The following is a 27,429-nucleotide window of genomic DNA, read 5'->3' as shown; positions in this document are numbered from 1 at the left end:
TTGATGCAACTATAAGATACATTTGTCTCTTTGAAGGATGAACTTCACATTTATTTATGTTGGTTTTCAATATTTATTAAGTAGTTGCTGGTAACTACTAAATACATTATTTCAACTACAACTACAAAAATTTTATTAACCTTTCCGTTGTTTGCACCAAGTGTGAAAATAAAAAATAATAAAACAAATCAACGCCCACCCGTGATCTTCCTTCTGGAAAAAAATGAAAAATTCCATACTTTTGGAGATATGCCAAACCACCACAGTAGGGTTTTCTAATATGCCAAATCTAATGGTGCGATTTTCTTTAAGATGACTTGCTATTCTGAAGGTGTTTTTGCCATTTATCAAAAGTCAGGCAAATTTCCTTAGGCTCTTATCATTCGATGTGTAACATTAAACTTCATAAACTTCACATATTTGAAATCATAGGCAGCGCAATAGCGCTGCCTAAGTAAAGAACGATGTGGGCACAATGTAAGAAGGGACTCGGAAGGAGGTGCCGTAGAAATTTCGAAAGGGGATCATTCGATTGGAAATTGAAAGGGCTAGTGCCCTTTTTAATAGTCGAAAGTGATTGGAGGGCGACCAGCCTCCCCCTCCTCCTACGCCCATCATTTTCCCAAACACATTCCATCGAAATTTCTAAGATAGCCATTTTGTTTTGCGTAGTTTATGCGTCTGGAAATTAAGTCTTTAAGGATGGCACCCCCCCCCCAACAGCCCTCGAGACAAGGGTTTTAAGTTATTCCCTTGGGGCATAGAAGGATATTATAGAAATAGTGGTCGTAAAAACATCAGAGGGAGCTCATTGGATTGGTAATCAGAAGTTCTAGTGTCGGTTTTAAGAGTCAAAGTGATCAGAGGCAGCTATCCCCCACCCATCCGATAGAAGTTTTGAGACAGCCATTTGTTAAAATAATAGTCCAAAGATCATAGGCAGCGCAATTGCATTGTCTAAATAAAGAGCAATGTGGGCAATTTTTTTTCTTTTTTAACCAGTGCACTTCGTATAGGAGCAATCACAGAAAATTCGAAAGGGGCTCATTCTAGTGGAAATTGCAAGTTCTATTGCCCTTTCTTATAGTCAAAAGTAATTAGATGGCAACCAGCCCCCCTTCCAAGCTTTTCGTTTCTCTAAATACATCCAATCAAAACTTTTAGATAGTCATTTTGTTCAGAGTTGTTGAAAAGTCCAGTAATTATGTCTTTGAAGATTAGATCCCACTCCCAAAGCCTTGAGGGCATAAGATTTATTCATCGAGAGTTGATCCTTTGCAAATAAAAAAAAGCCTTGAGGGCAAAGGTTGTGAGTTATGCCCCAGGGACATATAAAATTTTTATGGAAAGGGTGGTCGCATATTGACTCTATTTCTACTCATTTTCGGCTTAGTGGAGCTTTTGGTTACTATTGGTTTTTGGGGTTTGGTTACTATTGGCCCGAATCCCTCCTAACTTAAAGTTCGTTACCGCAAACTGTTTGATTCTACATCACATATTCTACATGCATAATGGAATATAAAAACATTCCAGAACCCCATTTTCTTCATTTTTTTTTTTTTTAGTTGTGTTAATTCCCATTTGGCTGCTCAATATTACAAGTCGGGAGAGTTTCACAATGGAGAATTGTCCGGGGGAATTTTCCTGGGGGGGGGGGAACACTGTACCCCCTAACAGGCAAAGCGCTTCAATCTAGAAATATGGCCAAAGCTCTGCACCAACGTCTCGGCGTTTATCAAACTGACCTTTTTTTGGTTTCTGACTTCAACAACGAAAAACCTACTGTCATTCATTCTGATGCATATGTTGTAATGATAACTGCAGAGACAAAAGTTCATTCAATCTTCCTGGAAATGCAATATGCTCAAAAATTGTACAAGATTTATTCATCGAGAGTTGATCCTTTGCAAATAAAAAAAAATTTGCGCTGGTTTAAACTGTCCCTCAGGAAGAAGGCAGCTGATCTTTTATATACTAACATTCTACAAACGCTTGAACAGATGACAATCTATCTAACCTAACCAACATTTTACAGTTTCAAGGAGTTTCAAAAGAAAATAACCTTCGGTGATTTCATTGTACACACACCTATGCACCTCCAATTGAACAGCCCAAGAAGTAGACAAAACTACCAACGAGTTTCTTCGAACTTTTAGCCAATACATAGGGTTAAAAAGCATGGCGTATAATCTTGTAAGACAACTAATTACAACCTATGGTTTCAGAAAATTTGTTATGACAGCTGCATTAAAATTCAAACCCTTTAAAATAATTACACATTTCTCTAAATGATGCCCTACAATCAAAGAATGGCACCAATTTTTTATCTCGTACAAGCTACATTTTCGAATTTTAAGGTAATTATATCTTACTTAAAAACATAAACTTTTTCGTATGCTGAACAATGGTCTGCGATTTATTGATTCAATGCCTTTGGCCAGGAGTGCAATGCATGGTTGGGGACTAATCATCAGACACTACCGCGTTTTTTCCCCATATTTCTCCAGGTACCCATTTAGAGCAGGGTCGACTCTTTCTGAGCTTACAGGGTTACACCATTGACCTCGAATCCAAACCAAATAACCAGCGTCACCAGGACTTGAACCTTTGACCTCAGGATTTCAAGTTAGGAGTGCTAACCACTCGGATGGGATCGGCTCAAGTCATTACAAAATTATAATTTATTATACGCACAGTTTTCATTAAATATTGTATATTTTGGATATTTTCTTTCTTTATTTTTAATGCTTTGACTGAAAATCATTGTAAGTACCTAATGTGAATTACCTGTAACTTCATACTTGCGCTGATGATCAGCCTCCATAGAATCACAATCAGGGTAGGAACTGGCAATAGATATCGTGTCTTCATCTTTTTCCGTCTCCATACTCCTCATTTCTTCCTTTATGCTCTGCACATTGCTTTCAATGCTCAACGTAAAACTGTTTGCCAATAAGATTGGATCTGAGTAAACCATTCCCAGAATCCGTATCAAAGGAGAATACCTTTCGGTTTCTTTGCAAGTTCCAACGAGTTCTTGCATATAGCTTTCCGTCAGCGGTCTTGCAGGAGATGAAACTAATAAACAAAGAAAAAAAAGTTTAAATCGGGAGACAAAAAAGCGTTCTTTAAACACGAACTATAGATTCAAACTGAGGTTCTAGGACTCATCATTTAAAATATGAACAATCTTAAAAACGCAGGCCTAATTTAAACCATATTTAACGATCACAACTAATAGAAGTAGTTTGAATAATCAAAATATTCCCCAATATTTGCTGAAAACTATTAAAAATGACCAGTCTTATTCTGTTGAAAATGAAGTCAGGGAAAAATTGATTTTTTCAGGAATTTAGGAACAGCTTTCGACCCATTCTCAAAAGAATTTTTTGAGTGACTCTGAAACCTTTCCTTCTCTAAATTTAAACATAGACATCAACTGTGTTTGTGAGCAAAACACGAAATTAGTTGTAGTCGTCCCTTAGCTGAGTGTTCTTTTTATTCAGACAGTTCGTGGTAACGAACTGTAGTAAGGAGCGACCCGGCTCAATAGTAACCAAAACTCTAAAAAATTGAATTTTGATATCAATAGCTACATCAAAAGAATCGCATTTTAATGCTGATTTTAAATATATAAGTTTCATCAAGTTTAGTATTACCCATCAAAAGTTACGAACCTGAGAAAATTTGCCCTACTTAAGAAAATAGGGGGAAACAACCCCTAAAAGTCGTAGAATCTTAACGAAAATGACACCATCAGATTCAGCATATCAGAGAACCCTACTGTAGAGGTTTCAAGCTCCTATCTACAAAATGTGGAATTTTGTATTTTTTGCCAGAAGACAAATCACGGGTGCGTATTTATTTGTTTGTTTGTTTGTTTTTTTGTTTTTTTTTCCAGGGGTCATCGTATCGACCAAGTGGTCCTAGAATGTCGCAAGAGGGCTCATTCTAACGGAAATGAAAAGTTCTAGTGCCCTTTTTAAGTGACCAAAAATATTGGAGGGCATCTAGGCCCCCTACCACGCTCATTTTTTTCCCAAAGTCAACGGATCAAAACTTTGAGATAGCCATTTTGTTCAGCATAGTCGAAAACCATAATAACTATGTCTTTGGGGATGACTTACTCCCCCACAATCCCTGGGGGAGGGGCTGCAAGTTACAAACTTTGACCAGTGTTTACATTTAGTAATGGTTATTGGGAAGTGTACAGACGTTTTCAGGGGGATTTTATTTTGTTTAGCGGTGGGGCTGAGGAGAAGGGGCTATGTTGGAGCATCTTTTCCTTGGAGGAATCTGTCATGGGGGAAGAAAAATTCAATAAAAAGGGCGCAGGATTTTCTAGCATTACTATAAGAAAACATTGAAAAATAAACACGAAAACGTTTTTTCAAATGAGAGGAAGGAGTAGCATTGAAACTTAAAACGAATAGAGATTATTAAGGATATGAGGGGTTCTAAAAATACTTTAGCATACAGAGCGAGGTATTTAGGAGGAGATATATACCTCGCTCTTTATGCTAAAGAATTTTTAGTAATTTCAACTATTCATTCTACGGCCTTTCTGATTCAGGGGTCATTCTTAAAGAATTGGGACAAAACTTACGATTTAGTGTAAAGAGCGAGGTATTAACGAGGGTACAAACCCCCTCGTATACATAATAAAAATATAAGATTATGAAAGTTTGTTACGTAAGTTAATTCTTAAGTTACGTATATTTTTTACTAATAAAAACGTTCGTTAAAAATTAAAAGTTCTAGTTGCCTTTTTAAGTAACCGAAAAATTGGAGGGCAACTAGGCCTCCTTCTCCACCCCTTATTTCTCAAAATCGTCTGATCAAAACTAAAAGAAAGCCATTTAGCCAAAAAAAGAATTAATATACAAATTTCATTTTAATAACTTATGTGCGGAGAGCCAAAACCAAACATGCATTAATTCAAAAACGTTCAGAAATTAAATAAAAAAAACTAATTTTTTTAGCTGAAAGTAAGGAGCGACATTAAAACTTAAAACGAACAGAAATTACTCCGTATATGAAATGGGTTGTCCCCTCCGCAATCCCTCGCTCTTTACGCTAAAGTTTGACTCTTTGCCACAATTCTACTTTTTAAAACAATTAAAAGCTTTAGCGTAAAGAGCGAGGGATTGTGGAGGGGACAACCCATTTCATATACGGAGTAATTTCTGTTCGTTTTAAGTTTTAATGTCGCTCCTTACTTTCAGCTAAAAAAATTAGTTTTTTTTTTTATTTATAATTGGTTAAAACTAGTCAAAAGATACAAAAAGGAGTAATCTGATAAAATAGATTTTCATAGCCTCTTCTTTTTCTTTTTCAAAGAGAATTCTTTAAAAAAAAATGTTCGGCAGGTTTGAAATGAAACTTGAGCTATCTGAAACATTTGTTCTCAATACTGAAAGGTGTAATTCCAAGACACAAATCATAGTATTAAAAAAAACTGGGTTTTTAACAAAAGGTTCCCATAATAATTACTTTCCCATGTTAATAAAATGTTAATGTAATCTATCTATATAAAAATAAGTTGTCTGTGTGTCGAGTGACGTCATGTCATCAGGTCGTCATGTCGTCATTATGACGATGACGTCATTAAAGGTATTTAAGACATTCGTTCACGGAAAAATGTTTAATTGTAAAATGACTGAAGAACCTACGATGTCAACAGCCGAGGAAGCTGCTCAAAGAGTCTATGCCAAAAAACTTGCTGCTGATAGAGAAAGTAAGAAAAGAAAGCGTGCCGAGGAATCACAAGAGCAACGTGAAACCAGACTTGCTGCTAAAAGAGAAAGTGAAAAAAGAAGGCTAAAAGTATTTAAGAAAATCGTTCAAAGACAAATTTTTTATTGTAAGAAGATCGTGGACGGAAAAATGTTTAATTGTAAAATGACTGAAGAACCTACAATGGCAACAGCCGAGGAAGCTGCTCAAAGAGTCTATGCCAAAAAACTTGCGGCTGATAGAGAAAGTAAGAAAAGAAAGCGTGCCGAGGAATCACAAGAACAGCAAGAAAACAGGCTTGCGGCTGAAGAACGCAAAACCGCGCAGTTAGATGAAAATCCACCTGGACAGCGAGTGTCAAAACATATCAAAACTGAAAATGATAGCGATGATGATTGGGTTTGGGATTTTGACTTGGATAAGGTCATCAATGCCTACCATATTTTAGTTAAAAAAACAAAGGTACGGCGATATGTATTTCATAGTGACGCTGAAAAATAAAGAAGAAAAAGAAAACTAAAAAAGAAAAAAGGTAAAAAACTAAAAAAAAACTAAAAAGAAAAAACACTCAAAGAGAAATTACAGACCGGGACACAAATGACGACCGGGACAGAGGGAATATAAATGACGACCGGGACACTCAAAGAGAAATTACAGACTGGGATACCGGGACACAAATGACGACCGGGACACAGGGAATATAAATGACGACCAGGACACAGGTATTTAAGAATATCGTTCAAAGACAAAATTTTTAATTGTAAGAAGATCGTTGAAAGAGAAATTTCTAATTGTAAAATGACTGAAGAACCTACAATGGCAACACCCGAGGAAGCTGCTCAAAACGAATGTATTCAAGCCGAAGTAGCTGAGTTGGTAAAGCGTTATGTTTCAGGTTCTATGTCCGAGAGGCTCCAGGTTTGAACCTTGGCTTTAGCATTAATACAAAAGAAGAAAACAACAAAAAAAGGTAAAAACTACAAAAAAAAACTAAAAAGAAAATACTAAAAAAACTAAAAAAGCTAAAAAACTAAAAAAAAAAACAAAAAAAGGTAAAAAACTAAAAACTAAAAAAGAAAAAAAAAACTAAAAAAAGCTAAAAAAAAGGTAAAAACTACAAAAAAAAAAAATAAAAAGAAAAAAACTAAAAACTAATAAAAAAAACTAAAAAAAACTAAAAACTGAAAAAGAAAAAAACTAAAAAAAGGAAAAAAACTGAAAAATAAAGGAGAAAAAGAAAACTAAAAGCCGGGACACATGGAATATAAATGACGACCGGGACACTCGAAGAGAAATTACAAACTGGGGCACTGGGACACAAATAACGACCGGGAGATATAAATGACGACCAGGGCACTCAAAGATAAATTACAGACCGGGACACGGGGACACAAATGATGACCGGGACACAGGGAATATAAATGACGAACGGGACGCTCAAAGAGAAATTACAGACTGGGACACTGGGACACAAATGACGACCGGGATACTTGGAATATAAATGGCGACCGGGACACAGGGAATGTTCGATTAGCAATCACCATCAACAAAGCTCAAGGGCAATCATTAGAATAACGAGGTATAGATCTGAATACGGATTGTTTTTCCCATGGACAATTTTATGTTGCATGTTCAAGAGTCGGTAAACCTGACAATCTATTTATATGCACAGACAATGGGACATAGAAGAATGTTGTATATTCGCAAGTTTTACTTTGTTAAAAACAGTGCTGTCACTTACTTGAAGTACTTTTACTTGAAGTACTACTTAAGTAAAATTTTCCATTACTTGTACTTGTATTTAAGTAAAAACTCTAGGATGTACTTATTACTTGATACTTAAGTAAGATTACGAAATACTTATTACTTAAGATACTTTTAATGTACTTGTTTTTCAAATACTTTACCTTTGACACGAAAATTTTGTGTGTGTGTGTGCTTCGGCAATGTACAAGAAAACATTACCTTTAGATTTAGAGCAAACTCAGATATATCTTTTGTGTGTCTGTGCTTTGGCAATGTACAAGAAAACATCACCCTTTAGATTTAGAGTAAAGTCAGATATACCTCCATGCCCTATTTTTGGATATGAAATAAGGTATTTGTTCTTGAAAAAAAAAAATTATAGTATTATTAACTCTTGGTTTAATTTTTGTTTAAAAGTTAAATAACAAAGAAAATTGAAATTATTTCGCAGTTTACTGGTCGACAGTGAGCTAAAATCCCTTATTTTGTGCTAAATGTTGCATACTATAGTCCATTTGGTCTTACATTTCTAAAACATTAGTGTTTAAGTTTTGTCATCTCGTCAACTGAACCAGATTTCTACCATTTCATCATCTTCAGGACCATATTATTGGTAAAACTACTGAAGCTATGAATCTTTGCCCATCTAAATGTTGTCTGCAATAAACAAGTCTAGGTAATTCTAGCAGGATCCAATGCAGTGGTATTTTGTCAAATTCGTTTCAGCAAATTCAGTATTCAGACGAATCTGACTTCAGATTTGTCACTCCATTCATAAGTTATAGGCCCTACTAAATTAAAGGAAAACTCAACTTTTTGAAGACTTGAAACCCTCTCCTTCTCGCCCTATTTGAGATAGGGTTTTTGATACCGGAACTTAATATGAGCCCTGATCTTAGGCATCTTTAATCTAGTTTAGATTCGGATCCATTACTCCATTTGTAAGTTATACTAAATTAAACATAAAACTTAAATTTTTCAGGAATTAAAACCCATTCCCCCTTGTTATATTTAAGCTAGGGTCATTATCTCAAAACTTGATATGTGTCATGGTCTTAGGCCTCTTTAGCTCAATTTTCATTCAGATCCATTACTCCATTCGCAAGTTCCTCTGAATTAAATGAAAAACTGTTTTTAGCAGGTAAAGCCCTCTCCCCCCTCTTTTATTTGAGCTAGGGTCTTCATTTTTCAACTTGATGTGTCTCATGATCCTTGGCACCAAATCTGGCCATCAAAATTTTCATCCAAATCAAACCAACGTTTCTCCCCCTATACGTGATTGCACAGACGGACGGACAGACAGACAGACGGACGGACGGATTTTACAACGTCTTAGGTAGCCATGTTGGCTAATTGGATCCAAAACAAGGAAAACAATGGCATATCATCATGCAAGTATCATCACCTATTTGGACAGTGGAAAATATTCATCAAGATAGGTTTTTGAGATCTGTCTGTCTGTCCGTCCGTCTGTGCAATCGAGTATAGCTGATTTGTATTGAAATTGAACTATTTGGATTAAAATTGAGCTTAATTAGGGCGATGGGGCTTTAAGTGCTAAAAAACATTCGAGTTTTTCATTTAATTCACTGCAACTTGCATATGGAGATGAATTTCGATGAAAATTGAATAAAGATCCCTAAGAGTATGATATGCATTGAGTTCTGGGATGGAGACCCAAGCTTAATTAAAAGTTGAGTTTATCACTTAATTCAGTGTAGCTTGCGAGAGATTGATGGATCTCAGTGAATATTGAACCAAAGGTGCCTAAGACAGGCATCAAGTTTTGAGATGAAAAACATAGCTCAAATAGAACGTGGGAGAGAGGGTTTAAGTGCTGAAAAAAGTCAAGCTATTGGTTTAATTTTGTATAACTTGCGAATGGAGCAACGGATCCAAATGAAAGCTAGTTTAAAGATGACTAGGATCAGGGCTCATATCGAGCTCTGACATCACAAGCCATATCTAAATAGGGCGAGGGGGAGAGGGTTTCAAGTTTTAAGTCGAGTTTTCCTTCATTTAGTAGGGCCTATAACTACTTCCACCCATGGCTTGCCCAAAGCCTGGAAATAACCCTTTTCCAAAATAAGTCATACTGAAGCCAACCTTCAACCAAATATTCTGTCCCCAGAGAAAAATTACTTTGTGTGGCACTTGGTATTTACCAGGTGACATACAGTGATCGCAAATTTTGTAGGTCTGTCGGTCTGTCAGTTTCGGTCTTGCTAGTTTAGGCACTTCCAGATAAGATAGGACGATGAAATTTGGCAGGCATATCAGGGACCAGACCAGATTAAAATTGAAATAGTTGTTTCCCCGATTCGACCATCTGGGGGGGATGGGAGGACGGTTAATTCGGAAAAATTAGATCGGATCTTAATTAAATTTGATATTTAGATGGATATCATGTCTCAGAGCTCTTACTTTAAATTCCGACCGGATCAGATGACATTGGAGGGGGAAACCTAAAATCTTGGAAAATGCTTAGAGTGGACGGATCGGGATTAAACTTAGTGGGAAAAATAAGCAAAAGTCCTAGATACGTGATTGACATAAAAAGAACGAATACAATCTCTTTTGGGGAGTTGGGGGGAGGGTTAATTCTGAAAAATTAGAAAAAATGAGATATTTTTAACTTACGAAGGAGTGATAGGATCTTGAATTTCATCGGATGAAATTTCATATTAGAAGGACCTCGTTACTCAGATCTCATGTTTTAAATCCCGAACGGATCCAGTGGGGGGGGGGGGTTTGGAGGGGGGCGGAAACCTTGGAAAACGCTTAGAGTGGAGTGATCAGGATGAAAATTGGTGGGAAGAATAAGCACAAGTCCTAGATACGTGATTGACATAACCGAAATGGATTTGCTCTCTTTGGGGGAGTTGGAGGGGGTGTTATTTCGGAAACATTAAAAATTGAAGTATTTTTAACTTAAGAGCAGGTGACCGTTCGTGAGGTATTTTTAAATTTGATCAAACAGTTCGTGGTAACGAACTGTAGTAAGGAGCGACCCGGCTCAATAGTAACCCAAACTCTAAAAAATTGAATTTTGATATCAATAGCTACATCAAAAGAATTGCATTTTAATGCTGATTTTAAATATAAATATATAAAGTTTCACCAAGTTTAGTCTTACCCATCAAAAGTTACGAGCCTGAGAAAATTTGCCTTATTTAAGAAAATAGGGGAAAACACCCCCTAAAAGTCATAGAATCTTAACGAAAATCACACCATCAGATTCAGCGTATCAGAGAACCCTACTGTAGAAGTTTCAAGCTCCTATCTACAAAAATGTGGAATTTTGTATTTTTTGCCAGAAGACAAATCACGGGTGCGTGTTTATTTGTTTGTTTTTTTTGTTTTTTTTTCTTTTTCCCAGGGGTCATCGTATCGACCAAGTGGTCCTAGAATGTCGCAAGAGGGCTCATTCTAACGGAAATGAAAAGTTCTAGTGCCCTTTTTAAGTGACCAAAAAATTGGAGGGCATCTAGGCCCCCTCCCACGCTCATTTTTTCCCAAAGTCAACGGATCAAAATTTTGCGATACCCATTTTGTTCAGCATAGTCGAAAACCATAATAACTATGTATTTGGGGATGATTTACTCCCCTACAATCCCTGGGGGAGGGGCTGCAAGTTACAAACTTTGACCAGTGTTTACATATAGTAATGGTTATTGGGAAGTGCACAGACGTTTTCAGGGGGATTTTATTTTGTTTGGGGGGTGGGGCTGATGGGAGGGGGCTATGTTGGAGGATCTTTCCTTGGAGGAATCTGTCTTGGGGGAAGAAAAATTCAAGGAAAAGGGCGCATGATTTTCTAGCATTACTATAAGAAAACAATGAAAAAAAAACATGAAAACGTTTTTTCAAATGAAAGGTAGGAGTAGCATTGAAACTTAAAACGAACAGAGATTATTACGCATATGAGGGGTTCTAAAAATACTTTAGCATAAAGAGCGAGGTATTTAGGAGGAGATAAATACCTCGCTCTTTATGCTAAAGTATTTTTAGTAATTTCAACTATTTATTCTACGGCCTTTCTGATTCAGGGGTCATTTTTAAAGAATTGGGACAAAACTTAAGATTTAGTGTAAAGAGCGAGGTATTAACGAGGATACAAACCCTCTTGTATACATAATAAAAATATAAGATTATGAAAGTTTGTTACGTAAGTTGCTAATTTATAAGTTACGTATATTTTTTACTAATAAAAACGTTCGTTAAAAATTAAAAGTTCTAGTTGCCTTTTTAAGCAACCGAAAAATTGGAGGGCAACTAGGCCTCCTTCTCCACCCCTTATTTCTCAAAATCGTCTGATCAAAACTAAGAGAAAGCCATTTATCCAAAAAAAGAATTAAAATACAAATTTCATTTTAATAATTTATGTGGGGAGAGCCAAAACCAAACATGCATTAATTCAAAAACGTTCAGAAATTAAATAAAAAAAAACTAATTTTTTTAGCTGAAAGTAAGGAGCGACATTTAAACTTAAAACGAACAGAAATTACTCCGTATATAAAATGGGTTGTCTCCTCCGCAATCCCTCGCTCTTCACGCTAAAGTTTGACTCTTTGCCACAATTCTACTTTTTAAAACAATTAAAAGCTTTAGCGTAAAGAGCGAGGGATTGCGGAGGAGACAACGCATTTTATATACGGAGTAATTTCTGTTCGTTTTAAGTTTTAGTGTCGCTCTTTACTTTCAGCTAAAAAAATTAGTTTCTTTTTATTTAATATTAAGAAGGAACTGATGTCTCAGATCTCTTATTTTAAACCCCGACCAGTTCTGGTTACATTGGCGGAGAGTTGGAGGGGGAAACCGGAAATCTTGGAAAACGCTTAGAGTGGAGAGATCGGGATGAAACTTGGTGGTTAGAATAAGCAAATGTCGTATATACGTGATTGACGAAACCGGACTGGATCCACTCTCTTTGGGATAGTTAGGGGGTCCAGTGCTTTGGCCAGTTCGGTACTTCTGGACGTGCTAGGACAATAAAATTGGTAGGCGTGTCAGGGATCTGCACAAATTAACTTGATAAAGTTGATTTCCCCGATTCAACCATCTGGGGAGGGGGAATGAAGGGAGAGAAAAAATTAGAAAAATGAGGTATTTTTAACTTGCGAGAGGGTGATTGGATCTTAATGAATTTTGATATTTAAAAGGACCTTGTGTCTCAAAGCTCTTATTTTAAATGCCGACCAGCATTAAGCCTCTGATCTTTCTTTCAAATTAATCTATTGATTCTTATAATTTTGCTACAGCTCATGCCATATGAGCTCTTGGCTCTTCCGACCTCGTCACAAGTGCCATATGAGCTCTTAAAAAAAAAAAAAAAAACTATGGCGTTAGACTTTACAGTCCCTACCGGCGGTGCTGATCTCCGTTTGAGCTCTTAGCTCTTATTTTATTCCTTTTTTCTCAGAAGATTTTCGACTTAGTCTCATGGTTTTTGCCACTTCATGGTGTGAAAACTGCGGCTAGAAATAGATAGGTTGCAACTTCTGCCGTAGTGTCTTCTAGTGTATTTAAATGTGTGCTTGCATCGTTCCTGCGTCCCCTTAAAAGTTCTGTTTCTTACGGTAATATTGGTTTGTCTTCTGTTGCATATGCAGACGACGTTCTTCTTGTTGCCCAGACTCGCCGTGGATTGCTTTACAATTTTACTATATTAACCAATGAATTACCTAAGATTGGACCGTCAGTTAATGCGTCTAAATGCGAGTGTATTTGTTTTAATAGCCCTTGTGTGGTCGCTCCATTCGTTGCTGGGATTGCAATTCTGTCATGTTCTTCTTTAGTTAGTTGGCTTGGTCTGTGTTTTATTTCAGCACTTTCCACTACCTTTTCATCCCTAGTGAATCAAGCCATGAAAAACCTACGCGTCGCTGACGGAAAATATCCCCAAACAAAAGCCGTTACAATCGCAACGGTTTGTGCATGATTTATAACGCTTATTAGACCCCTGTGCTTTTGTTTGTATCAGGCGTGGCTCATCGGTCTCGTAAGAAAAATCCTCATACTCTATGTGCGGCTTATTTCAGATATTGCAAATTCCTCCTCCGGCTTCTTAGATGGCACCAAAACAGAAAAATAATTGCTCGATTCGGTTTAATAGATGTGCCTTCTCGGATTCGGTCTTCCAGTGATAATTTATGTAAAAAGACTATCTACTTTATTATCTACTTATATATATATATATATATATATATATATATATATATATATATATATATATATATATATATATATATATATAAAATGCAACATATAATTGTCCATGGGAAAAACAATCTGTATTCAGATCTATACCTCATTATTCTAATGATTGCCCTTGAGCTTTGTTGATGGTTGCTAATCGAACATTCCCTGTGTCCCCGTCGTCATCTATATATCCCCCGGCGTCCCCGGTATTGTTGTTTCCCTTTGTCCCGGTCGTCATTTGTGTCCCAGTGTCCCAGTCTGTAATTTCTCTTTGAGTGTCGCGGTCGTCATTTATATTCCCTGTGTCCCGGTCTGTAATTTCTCTTTGAGTGTCCTGGTCGTCATTTATATTCCCTGTGTCCCGGTCGTCATTTGTGTCCCGGTGCTTTGTTGATGGTGATTGCTAATCGAACATTCCTTGTGTCCCGGTCGCTTTCTCTTTGAGTGTCCCGGTCGTCATTTATATTCCCTATGTCCAGGTGTCCTGGTCGTCATTTGTGTCCCGATGTCCCGGTCTGTAATTTCGTCAGTCGACAAACATGACGTCAGTCGACAGAGAAAAATGACGTCACTCGACACACACACAGACAACTTATTTTTATATAGATAGATAGATAGATGTCCCTGTGTCCCGGTCGTCATTTGTGTCCCGATGTCCCGGTCTGTAATTTCGTTAGTCGACAAACTTGACGTCAGTCGACACAGAAACATGACGTCACTCGACACACACACACAGACAACTTATTTATATATATATATATATATATATATATATATATATATATATATATATATATATATATATATATATATATATATATATATATATATATATATATATATATATATATATATATATATATATATATATATATATATATATATATATATATATATATATATATATATGTATATATATATATATATATATATATATATATGTATATATATATATATATATGTATATATATATATATATATATATATATATATATATATATATATATATATATATATATATATATATATATATATATATATATATATATATATATATATATATATATATATATATATATACATATTTATAGCTATATATATATATATATATATATATATATATATATATATATATATATATATATATATATATATAAATAAAATAAATACTTGAAGTAGTACTTGAAGTAATACTTAAGTACAATTTTGGCAAGTACTTGATATTTGATATTTAAGTAAGAATTTGGAAAGTACTTATTACTTGATATTTAAGTAAAAAAAACAATGAGTACTTAATACTTGATACTTAAGTAAAAATTTGGAGTACTTGTTGCAGCACTGGTTAAAAACATATATATCTATAACGAAAAGAGAAATCTTTTCTCTTTTATCTATATCCACAAGTGGGACACAGTGACACAACTACAATGGCGCGTAACTAATATTGCACATAACGACTTACGCGCGCGGGGGTGGTCGCGAAGCGCCCCCACCAACTAGGTGTTGGGGTGGCGCGAAGCGCCACCCCAACAGCTAGTTACTAATATAGATGTGTTGTCCTGTATTCATGGTCTTCGTCATTATTTATTTGTGTTGTCCTACTTTTTTTTTCTTGTACTGCTGATTTCTTTCTTTTTATTGCAAGAAGGCGGTAAGGGTCTAACTCCTGCGGTTTTTACGAGATGTATACCTCAGGCAAGATTGACAAAAAATGACACTATATTTTGGAAAGCTGCATAAAATTCTTGCCTGGGGCCAATTGGGTGAGCTATGGAGCTTTATGGTCTATATTATAGAGGACTGTCTATAGATATTCTGTCAAGCTTTCGTTCCTTCGAACCTTGTCCCTGCTTTCATATAGAAAGTTTGGTTTTAGGAGATAGGCAGGGGTGGTTCCCTGGCCCCATCATTATAATATATTCGTAAAATACTCAGTTGAAAAGCTTAAGAGTCAGAGTAAGGAAGCAATTTCGCAAAATTTCGAAAGTACTTCCACTTGCTATTAAAAGCAATTTCTGTTTGTGACTTTACTTGAATTTCTCAGTTCGATTTTTGCGTTTTGGACTGATGCAGAAGAATTGCGGCATATTTGCTACTTTCTTAGCAGCGATAATTCTTTCTTGCGGCAAGAAATTCAACATAGACACAACTTCCTTTTAACATTGAACAATAATCCTTGATAAACAGATCAAGATTCATGACATCAATTTGTTCGTGCAAAATTTTGGTCATGTAATATGCCATTCGAAACTTCAAGGGGCGATTCATTGCTGTAGTGCCTATTGAAAAAAAAAGGAATGGCTACTGAGGTTAGATACATAGAACATTTTTTTAATGGGAGGATCAATTTTCTATGACTGAAGGTACAAAGTGGGCCCGCAGCCCCACTTTCATCCTCCCCATCCTCTTACTGTCAACATTTAGCACAAATGTAGGCTCATTGTACCTAGTTTGAAGCAGAATTGTGCAAGGATATTCGCTCCACAATTTTGAAGACATATACTAGTCCTTTGGCCCTTCTAGCATCCCCCTAACACTTCCGTGGTCAACTTTTTAGCAGAGAGATAGACATGTTGCACTTTGTCTAAATAAAAATCCTGCAAGGATTTTTAATTGGTAGAATTGGGGAATCAAAATCAGTCCTACCCTCCAACCACCTGCCTTTTAGCACTGACGTAGGCATGTTGTACTTTGTTCGAACCAGAATCCCACGCGGATTTACAATTGGTATGAATACAGAACTCAAGCGGGCCAGTGGTCTCTATAATAGGCTTTTGAGCAAAAAGGTAGACAGGCTTTCTTTTCACAGACAGGTTTGAAATTTATCAAGCGGTTACCATGGGCCAATGGGACATAAGAATTATGATTTATAGGGGCGTAATTCTTTTCTTCAGGCTTAGCACAAAAGTAGTCCAATCAGCTGTAAACTTAAGAGGCAAGTTTCTTGGTCCAAGGTGACAGCGGAGATGAATTTTCAGAGGCATAGACGAATTTTTAGCCCCATCAATCCTCCCCATTAAAGTGCCTGTATTGTCTTGAAATTTGGTACACGGTATCTACAGCTACAGAGACTTTAATGACAAGATTTTACATAGTTGACCTTTATGAGCCAGGCAGTCGCAGGCTTCTAAGTTCCATTATTCAGGAATTTCTCTTCTACCACAAAGAGTTACATGTAAGCAAGGCATGCACATTGTTCGGCACAGTCTAGGGGCTACACACTTGTGCACTGCAGTGAAGTTGGTCTTCATGCAAATGATTGCACAAAGATAATGAATAATAATGTAACAAAATGAAATTGTTTTCAATTATTATTATTGAGTTACAGGAAAGACTCTCAATAAACTTACTGATAAAAGGACATTAGTCCTTTTATGCTAATGAAGCATAAAAGGACTGCATACATTCGTCTCTCTAAGTCAGTTTGCAATAAATACAACCTAAAAAAATTTTATGACATTCACTAGAATGGGAACATCACCTACCATTTCTCAAAGGGCTATAATACATAATGGAAGTACTCTAGCGGAAGTTCAAGAAACTCGATATCTGGGATTTATAATGGACAGTAAACTCAGCTGGAAAAAACATAGTGATGTAATTTCATGTAAAGTGTCAAGAGGTGTTGGGATGCTGCGTAAACGTAAATATTTTTTCCAACTAAAGTACTGCCGTCATTGTACCATTCGTTAGTATCGTCTTATATTAATTATGGATGTAAGATATGGGCGAGTGATTTTTACACAAATTATAAGAGAGTACAGGTACAGCAAAACAAAGCTGTTCGGATTATTGGAAATTATGACCGAGGAACTGATAGCACATTAAGTATTTTCAAAAAGTTGAATTTATTGAATAAAGGTAAAATTAGGGATACGCAGATGCTTCAATAATTTAGGACCTCAAGTTTTTAGAAGTTATTTTAAACATGATTCATTTTACCATCAATATTTTAACCAACATGGAAATGATCTGAATAACGAGGTGAGGAATAAAACGCTATCAGGACATGTGACAAGACACATAGGCGCACCAGTTTGGAATGCATACCCAGAGTGTATAAGGGAGTCCGAGAGTCATCCACAGCTTAAGCACCGGACAAAAATGCATTTTTGAATGATGAATGATGAAGATGGTGAAGAGAAGCGTATTGAATGAGAGTGGGCTATCCAGAATTTTTCAGGCCTGAGCAGAAATGGTCAAAAGTTTTCAGGCCTAAAAACTTTGATCAATCCTGCTTTATATTCTGTCCTGTCTAACAATACCTTAATGCTGTTGCATCCAGGGCCGTCACGTAGGGGGGGGGGGGGGGGGGTCCCCTCGATGTTTTTGGTCAACCGGTAAAAAAAAGAGGTCGGTTTTCCCGACGCCGCTAAAATTCTTTGTCAGATTCAGCAAAGACCGCGAAAATACTGACACGTCATCTACATAAATTTCGAACTTGGTCGGTAAACCCAGCAGTTTTACTGACTCCTGTCGTGATTTTACAGATGGTGTTACAATTATCCATTTGGTTAAATAAACACCATTAAAATAGTGACATGATATGTACCGAAATCTCAATCTCGGTTGGTAAATGCAGCGGTTTCATCGACTCTTGCAGTGACTTTATGTATTATATTCAAATAGACATTATGCTAATTATTGACACAAAACAGTCGGTAAAAATGACCAGCCAGTTGGTAAAATCTCTTGCCCCCCCCCAAACATTTTGCCTAGTAACAACACTGTGTGGATGATGCAGCTTAAAAAATATCAACACACATTGGACAAGGTTTTGTGATTCAGAGCAAAGTAGTTTTTCATTAGCTTGAATACTTGGGGCTTTTGAAAACAAACAACGTTGATAGGTGGAGGAAAATACTAGAGGAATCAGATATGACTTTTGACACTAAAAATTACTACTGCTTCTCAAAAATAAGATTAATCTCTGAGAAACTTCTCGTTTCTGATCAGCATGGTTTTCTTTTTAAAATAGATTTTTTTTTTTCCAAGGACTAGGTTAAAACCCTAAAACTTGTAACAAAAAAGGATACAAACCTGACAGAAGATGCAACAACGTCCTTTTTTACATAGAGACAGAACTGTTCAAACCCAGGGAACAAAATAGTATGTAATTAATAAACAGATAAAAACTTTCAAAGGACTTACAGATGCTGTGTGTGACTCCACTTTTTCCTTTTTTGCCAGTTAAAGGTCCATCAATATCATGGTCCATTGCATAAGTTAGTGCTGCCTCAGATGGATCTATATTGCACAGTTTTGCTTTTCTAGTAAACAGGACTAAGCCCTGAGCTGCAGCTTGATTGGCTGATAATTTAGGCACCTGGAGAGGAAATCGTTCTTGATAAATATACATTATAAATTGGATTCCGTTATACACAGAGGTGTGAGAAATGGGGGCAATTTGGTCAAGAAAGTAGCCTGAATCCCAATTCTGAGGGTTTTAAGTGACGTTTAGAGGGAAAGGACAACAAACACAATATTGATTTTCAAATTTCAAAGCCCCAATATTTATATGTAATTTTCTATATTTGAGGAGGGAAGGGGTTCTGGACCCAAGATCCCTCCTCCCGCGAAGCCACCAAATTTGAGGCACATACTCAGGAGGACTGTATTTCAGATAAATAGCATTTCATAGGGAATCTGATTTGAAAATTATTTTGACTGTTTTTAAAAATGGGCACTAGCGTTCTTTGCACACTGGTTATTCTAGAGTACAGACAAGATATTGTCCATTAATTTAGTCAGTAAAATCATGAAAATAGAAAACTTGATAAAGCAACAATTTAAGGAACTGGTATACCCAAATTTTTGTCTTCATTATCTAATTTTTTCAACAGAATGTATTAAAAAGAAAAAATATCTTATATTTTCAGTTGATATGGATAAAACTACCAGTTAACTGAAAAATAATAGAAATTCTTATTGCAACAATTGTGTGACAACTATTTCAACAGCCAGAGACCCCTCTTTGCAAGATGCTTTATATAAGCTCGTTGCTATTATTTCTGAGTTAATCTTATGAAAACAGAGAAAATAGTACCATTAACAATAGGAAGGTTTTTAAATGGCATATACTTCAAGCATACCTTGTTAACCATAGAGTCAAGTATGACCCTAAAATATTTTGTTAAAAATGGAGTTGCCAAAACCGTCCGAAATTTAACAGAATGAGCTGTTTTGATTGACCAGTACAAAAGAAAATGTCTATTTCAGGATACAATAGATTTATTTTCTTTTTTGAAAACTAAATATTACCTAGATATCTCATCTTGTTTCAAAAATAATTGTAAAAATATCAGAATCCAAAAATCCTAACAGGGGATGTCATACCACATGTTCAATAGCTTTGACACTTAGGTTACAAAAAAAAAAGAAATAAAAAGAAAAAGTTGAAACATTATTTCGAACGTTATCTTGGGTCAGCCAAAAATTAAAGAAAACCAAATAATGCTAGGAAGTATACAACAAAGAGAGGTAAAACTCAATGAAAAGACCACAAACAAGATTTCAGCCAGTAGAAAGAAAAGATGAAAGACTAAATCAATGCAGATGTTTCGCCTGTATGCAAACTAAGCGTTCTCAGCAAAACAGAAACAAAGATAAAAAAAACACTCAACTAAAAACAAATAAAACCACCATCAATAACTTATTATATGACCGTTTTCTTCTCCCTGAGGTAGGATGAGTGTTTAGTTTTTTGATGTTTTGTTAATTTTGTCTCATTTTTCTTTTCTCCATAGTGTTATCTTTGTGGGTTAAAAATAAATTACGATGAATGCAAAACATGAGCAGCAGTCTATACTGTGTTTGTAAATATTTCTAATTATCGATATAGCTTTACTTCGTCTGTTCTACTGAATTGTTAGTCTATTTTATTATACTGTTTTTCATTGTTATATTAGCTTGGTTGAGCTTGCTATTGTTGAGTTACAAGTCCACTTTTGTTTTGCTTGTTTATTAATTTTTTCTCTGTACTCCACTGTTTATACTTTTGTATGTTTGTGGGTAATAAATATAAAAATATATAATAACAATAATAATGATAGTAATGCATGATTACTTTTCCACTCGATGCACAATGCTCGTTTTCACACTGAATATTTCCACAGCCAACAGTTAATTGGTAGTAGTATTTCTGAATTAGTTTTCTGGCAGCAGCTTTCTTTTCTTCGTCAATTTCCATAATAATTGGATTACTAAAAATATTACAAAACTGATCAAACGAAAATACAAGTTAAAGAATTCAAAGTTAAGCACAAGAATGCATAAGCTCAGGAATGATAGGAAATGAACCAGCAGCTTGGAAAGGGGGGGGGGGGACTTGATAAATATAAAAATGGTATAAGTGTTCTCTCCACAAGAAATTCAAAATAATGGACTACAAATGCATATTTTTATATTTTGCAAATACAAAGGATTTCACTATAGTTACAAAGGTTTTAAACTACAGGCAAAGTTTCAGCCCAAGAACACTGCATTGAGTCATTCCTACTGTCAAGGGGTGCCTCTTTGATGTGAAACAATCAAGGGTAATCCTTACTGCCAATAATGAAAGAGTCCTCTACTTAATGATACAACTTACCATCAATACCACAATTCCTGTGCTTCCTGAATATACAGCTGTTCCAATTACAGTGAAAAGCCATAGCATTAACGAAGAAGGGAATCCAACCCCAACTTCAAGAGGAAACAGCTCTATTTATTCAAAGAAACGCATAATCAACCAGTCGAATATTTAGCATCATTTTCTGAAAATACATCTCCTACTTTGTCATTCAGAATTCAATTTCAAGAGATTTCCAAATAGCTTACTTATACTACTTCTGGATTGCACCAAATTTTGTGTGCTGAAATGGGTCAATTTTTATTTAGGAAGAAAACACCAAGAACAATTTACCATGTCGTTGAGGACAAGACAATTATTAGTTAGACTTCACATATCTATGTCAAGGCAGAGAGGGTATTTTGCTAAGATTTCTGTCTTTGGTAAACTAGAATGTAAATTATTCCAATTAATGACAAACAAAGGGTGGCAGAATATATTTACTAAAAATATTCTTGGTATTTCTTTTAATGTCGATTCAAATTGACAGTTCTTTGTTTTTCAATTTGTCTATTTGGGCTTTTCTAATTTGTATTGAGGCATTTCTTCTGAACTTCAAAGTAAAGTGAATTGCTTTGCAGAATGATATAAGCAAATATTTTATAATTTTTAAAGTTGTATTCAGAATTTTACAGTTTCCTTCTGAGGGAGAGTTGAAATTAATATAAAAATACACCAAATCTGATTTGTGGGCTATTCCTTTAGCTGGTAAGCAACTCCAAACTGCCAAGGTGATTCAGCTAATCAATTTCATGTGAAAGATATTCTTGATCTTTTCCAGGAGTTTGGTATGAAATCTAAGGTCTTACAACTTGGATGATTCTGCCACCTAATGAAGTGCCTATCAAGTTATTCCCTGGTTAATTGTACCTATAAGGGTTCCAAAACAGAATGGCAAAAGGCAAATTGGCCTCTGTTCTTGAGTACTCTAGTTTTTCTGCTGTCATGTGCAAAAGTACTACATAATCTTTTTTGTTCAAGAGTGTTTTTTTTTTATTACAAGGAACCAACTAAAAATGTTTTATCATAATCTTCTGCATAAACTGCATAATCTCCTTAGTGCAAATGTGTTTTCGTGAATTACGAGCGTGCAAAAATATTTATTTTCATGAAAAGGATGATATGTTTGAAAAAAAAAAGCCAAGGAGGCAGGCATGCCATTAGTTCATGTTCGTTCGCGATCATGTTTTCCAATTTACCATGCTCATTACAAGGGACCATACAAAAAATTAAGAACCATGTCAAGTTCTGGTTAAGTATTTAATTTCCTGCAGTAGAATAACCTTGGATCATATTTTTTTAAATTGAAAGAAAAAAAAATTAGGTCTTAAACTACACAGACATAAAATCCCTTATAGTGGTATTGATTTTCCAAAGAGAGATTTTCAATGATAAAATTAATGGCACAGCACCTTCAACTCTCATTTCTAGGTCACTTTGGCTTGATTATTATAAATGTTGTTAATGTTATGAATTATGATGTTTATTATAAATATCCTAAGCTGCTTAGCATGTTTTACCAAAGAAAATTTAACAGCAGCTTTTATTAGCTTTTATGTCTTGATTATGGTGCATGCAATTTGTGTAAGATTTTCTATTAGGTGTCATTGTCATTTATTGAAAGCACATTAATCATGAGTGAGACCAGTTTGGTTTTCAATCTAAACTTAGTTACTAGCATGTGCAACATCCTGGTAAGCTTGTGCCTCAGTACCCTGTGTGTGTTTATATCATGCTTGCACTTGTGCCATGCTCTATACATGGTGTCAGGAATGGGATCTTTCAATTTACCAGGGATGTTTAATAGCCTACTATAAATTGAGACTCTAGTTCCCTTGCAAAAGAATGAAATCAATTTGGGAAATAATAACAACTCTTACCTTCTCTATGTGTGCTTACCTTCTAATTTGGGTAGGAGAAAAGAGCAGAGGAATATCCAATAGTGTCGAATTTAAGGATAGTTATACCCATAAAATAAAGCCTCTCCCAGCAAAATCCCAGAAATATGCTAGCCCAAAGAAAAATATTCTCTTTTCTAGTTTTGTTTCAAAAGCAGTTAGAAGGCAAAAGCTTGGAAAAGTATATTACTGACTTAAAGATATTAGCCAAACCTTGCCCTTACAAGGAAGATGATGACATGATTTGTGATCAAACTGTCAGTGGAATAAGAAATGAAGCAGTAAGGGAAATACTCCTGGACAAACAGGATTCTTTGATTTTAGAAAATGCTATAACAAAATGAAGAGCTCACAGAACAACCCAAGCTTAGTTAAAGTATGTTAGCAGAAGTAAATCTATGCCTATTAAACAGGAAATAGATACTGTTACTTGCAGCTTACCCTGAAGTTACTTCTACAGTAAGAGAGAATTCCTCAAGCAATGCTCCAAAAGTAAAAAATGCTACTTCTGTTGTGGAGCCTATTCAGCTAAACACGTTTGCCCAGCAAAGACAAAAACTTGCTCCCACTTCAAAATGCAAAATCATCTTGCAAAAGTCTGTTGGAGTAAGATTGTGAGTATGAAAGCTGAGAAATCCAACAAACAGGCACAATCCCAGAAAAAGATGATACAGTATTCTTGTATGAACATGAATTGCATGTTCCCTTTGTATGTTACAATGGAATTGTAACCCTTGCAATGAACAACCAGCTTCCTGTTTGTTTCAAGTAATCCAACGCCTGTATATAAGACCAGTGCAACACAGTCTTTGATGGTATTGTTTTTCTGGAGGGTTAATGCAACATCAATCTGAAGGATGGTTCAGTACCATCTACATATCCTGCCCAAAGAGCTACAATCCCAGAAAAAGATGATACGGTACTCTTGTATGTTAATAATCAGAAGTACAAGAAAAATGAAGCAATTGTAATGCTCATAATGAACAACCAACATCAATCTGAAGGATATTTCAGTACCATCTACATATCCTGCCCAAAGAGCTCCCAAAGGAATGAACAGTAAACTGCAGTAGGAGCTGACACTTGTGGAGAGGGGTGGTACAATCAAAAAGGTTACTGAAGCCATGGATTGGACCAAATCAATGGTAATGGTAGAGAAAAGAGATGGAAGTGTTTGATTATGCATAGATCCACTAGACTTTAACAAATGCATAAAGCAGCCATATTATCCAATACTAACACTATAAGATATAACATCAAAACCCCATGGGAGTATTGCTAAAGTGTAAATTTCTGCTATATTTACATCCAAATTCAAGAAGAAGAACTATTTCCTTAAGTTGTGCTACTGATTTTACTATTTTGCTTGAAAAGCATAGGAAAAAGGTTTTCCAAAATGCTGCTTATAGTCTTGGCTTTTTTCATCTACTGACCTGCCAATTCAGTCCTTGGTTTTTGTTTTCTTTTGTCTAACAGTTTATGTTGTACTTGTATTGTTTTGTTTCTGTTTTCTCTTTTTGCTCTCCTTGTGCTTTCTACCAGGTAGGCATGAAATAAATTATTATTATTAGCAATTACTATAGATCTCTTTCTGCAGGTACTTCAGAAAGAGATTATCACCTTTATCACCTTCAAGGAGGTTACCTTGAAGGTGATAATATAGATGTTCAATAGTACCAAAGTGAATCATCCAATGTATTTTCCAACATTGAATGGAAGAAGCAATGCATCAACCCATTTTGAAAGACTTTCCAATTCATTCTAAATAGATTTCATGTCAGAAAGTGTGGCTGCTTTACCAACTAGTTCCAAATCATCTCTGTAAAGACTGTCTGTTCAAAGATTTTGGGTATGATTTATATGTAATTTAAAGAGGAGTGGTCCAAGAACCAAACCCTGAGGAGCACTGCATCAGACAGTTGGAGTAGACTTCAGAAATGCCAAGAGACTTGAAAACCCTGACAACCTTTGTTCTGTCTGGAATAAAATCTTGTATAACTGAAGTATCATCAGCTTTGGCTTTAAATTTTATGATTAGAAACCCATGAAACCCATGACTCTTCTAAATTTAGAAGAGTCATACCAATGGATATATGTTTACCAATTAATGGTGTGTGCCACAGATGTTACAGATACAGCTTAGTGCCAACAGATCTGGCAGCTCTAAGGCCTCAAAGTACTGAAGGATGACTTTGCTCCAAAAATTTTCAACCAATTTTATAGCCACTTTTTACAGAAACAATGTTGATGAAGGGTGGTTTTCAATGCAGTCTTAGGGTCCTTTTCTTGTAGACTGCAGTAACATACAACATTCCCTAATTAGGATGTAATTACCTACTTAGGAGGGATAGCTGGAAAAGGTCAGATTGAGGACAAGTAAGAGATTCTAACATTTCTTAAAAAGCCAGGGGTGTATTTCTTCTGGTCCCCTAGATTTGTTCATCCCCATTGCACATGGGGCACAGGGGGGATATATAAATGATGATGGGGACACAGGGAATGTTTGATTAGCAATCACCATCAACAAAGCTCAAGGGCAATCATTAGAATAATGAGGTATAGATCTAAATATAGATTGTTTTTCCCATGGACAATTATATGTTGCATGTTCAAGAGTTGGTAAACCTGACAATCTATTTATATGTACAGACAATGGGACAGCAAAGAATATATAAATATATATATATATATATATATATATATATATATATATATATATATATATATATATATATATATATATATCTATATTCCCAGGTGGGACACAACTACAATGGCACATAACTAATATGGCGTGCAACAACTAATGCACACAGGGGGGGGGGGGGCTTGGGGGGTGCAAAGCAACCCCACCAACTAGGTGTTGGGGTGGCACAAAGCACCACCCCAACAGCTAGTAGTTTTATAAATTCTTTGGGCAAGGCTATTTTTGGACCATCAAGGGAGGGGGAGATGTTATATTTGTGAGTGAATTAATTATTTCAAAACAGTATAAACAAAATCAAGTAGGCCTATTGTGTTTGCCATCTCTATATCAGTTATAAAATTGTGTATATTGACTAGGCCTAGGTAGATTTGTAGTTTACAGCATAATTTAGAAAGAATAAAGGTGAATGTACACCTTGATGCCTTTTCTTGTGCTCTTTCATAGTTCAATAATCATTTCTGGGGCAAATTCTGTTTTGAAGCTTTAATGGAGCCCCAAAAAGTAAAACAGACAATAGCCTAATTGTCAAAAGGTAAAACATGGTTTAAAAAAAACTGTCTAGTTTGGCTATTAATAGAGATTGGTGCAGCCAGTCATGCCATACTTTTAGGACTTGCTCAATGAGCTGAGTCACTATCATCACTAATTGATATTTACAAGATTAGCCCATATTGCTGGCAAGCATAGGTGTCCATAAAGGGGGGGGGGGGCAGGGATGCCAGCCCCCTGGATGAATGATACTGCCTTATATTTTTGTGGTGATATTTCTATTGTATAGCAGAAGAAGTGCCAGTCAGGTAAGCCCCCATAAAAGGCAGCTTATGGGTTCCCATGCTGGCAATTTTGTTTAAAGGAACTTTAAGGTGATGAAAATTGCTATTTATAAGTGATTCAGTAATAGTAATTATCATTTTCCTTAGTCATAACAGTAGAATGCTATTAAGGCAATACATTTGCAGAATTTTTAAAAAGAATCTAAACTCCATCAAAATTTACATCACAGATACACTGACATCATTTTTGAGGAGTTTCAGGCTCTTTAGAAGAATTTCTGCATTTTTTTCTACATAACATTTTATAATTAAAACTAGGAAAATAATAATCATTAAACTATTCCTAAATCAGCAACAAATGGCAATTAGGCCTACTTCTCACTAGACAGTTTTCTAGGAAAACATTTTTTTAAAATCTTAATGAAAATGGTCTTCTTGAGCTCTTTTAGCAATTTAAGAGCTCAAAATGAAATTTGCTTCAATAGAAATTACTGATTTACAAAAGAGCATTAAGTGATAGCCTATATTCATCAAGTGATGACTAAAAGGCATCAAGAGATATATTCACTTCCATTATAGCTAAATTATATAGTAAACTGCAAGGTTACCATTGAATGAATATATTAATTTCAGACTATGTATGGGAACATTGGAGGAAAGGGGAACATGTGCAAGGAGAAATATTATTAGGCCTACAAACTTTAGTAGTCCTTATATAGTTTCTGTTTCTTCTAAAATTAAAACAAATCTAGAAGGCAG

The 27,429-nt window shown here is 35.5% G+C and overlaps 1 protein-coding gene across 3 annotated transcripts in view; it reads right to left on the bottom strand.

Annotated features, from left to right (window-relative positions):
- The window catches only part of LOC136041334 (ubiquitin-protein ligase E3A-like), a 55,021-nt gene extending 27,592 nt beyond the window's left edge, over positions 1–27,429 (bottom strand). The window contains exons 1-4 of one of the 3 annotated variants that reach the window (XM_065725974.1): positions 27,371–27,429; positions 20,750–20,885; positions 18,835–19,009; positions 2,788–3,078 (exon numbers count right to left, since the gene is read on the bottom strand). In XM_065725974.1, coding sequence (XP_065582046.1) covers positions 2,788–3,078; positions 18,835–19,009; positions 20,750–20,872 — 589 coding nt within the window. In that variant the 5' untranslated portion in view covers positions 20,873–20,885; positions 27,371–27,429. Of the gene's footprint in view, positions 1–2,787; positions 3,079–18,834; positions 19,010–20,749; positions 20,886–27,278 lie in introns of all 3 variants that reach the window. The other 2 variants (XM_065725984.1, XM_065725968.1) reach the window with 2 other exon arrangements.

Source organism: Artemia franciscana, chromosome 2 (assembly GCF_032884065.1).
Source record: "Artemia franciscana chromosome 2, ASM3288406v1, whole genome shotgun sequence".
In the NCBI taxonomy this organism is placed as follows: domain Eukaryota; kingdom Metazoa; phylum Arthropoda; class Branchiopoda; order Anostraca; family Artemiidae; genus Artemia; species Artemia franciscana.
The sequence above is the reverse complement of the archived record's forward strand: the minus strand, read 5'-3'. Positions and strand labels throughout refer to the sequence as shown.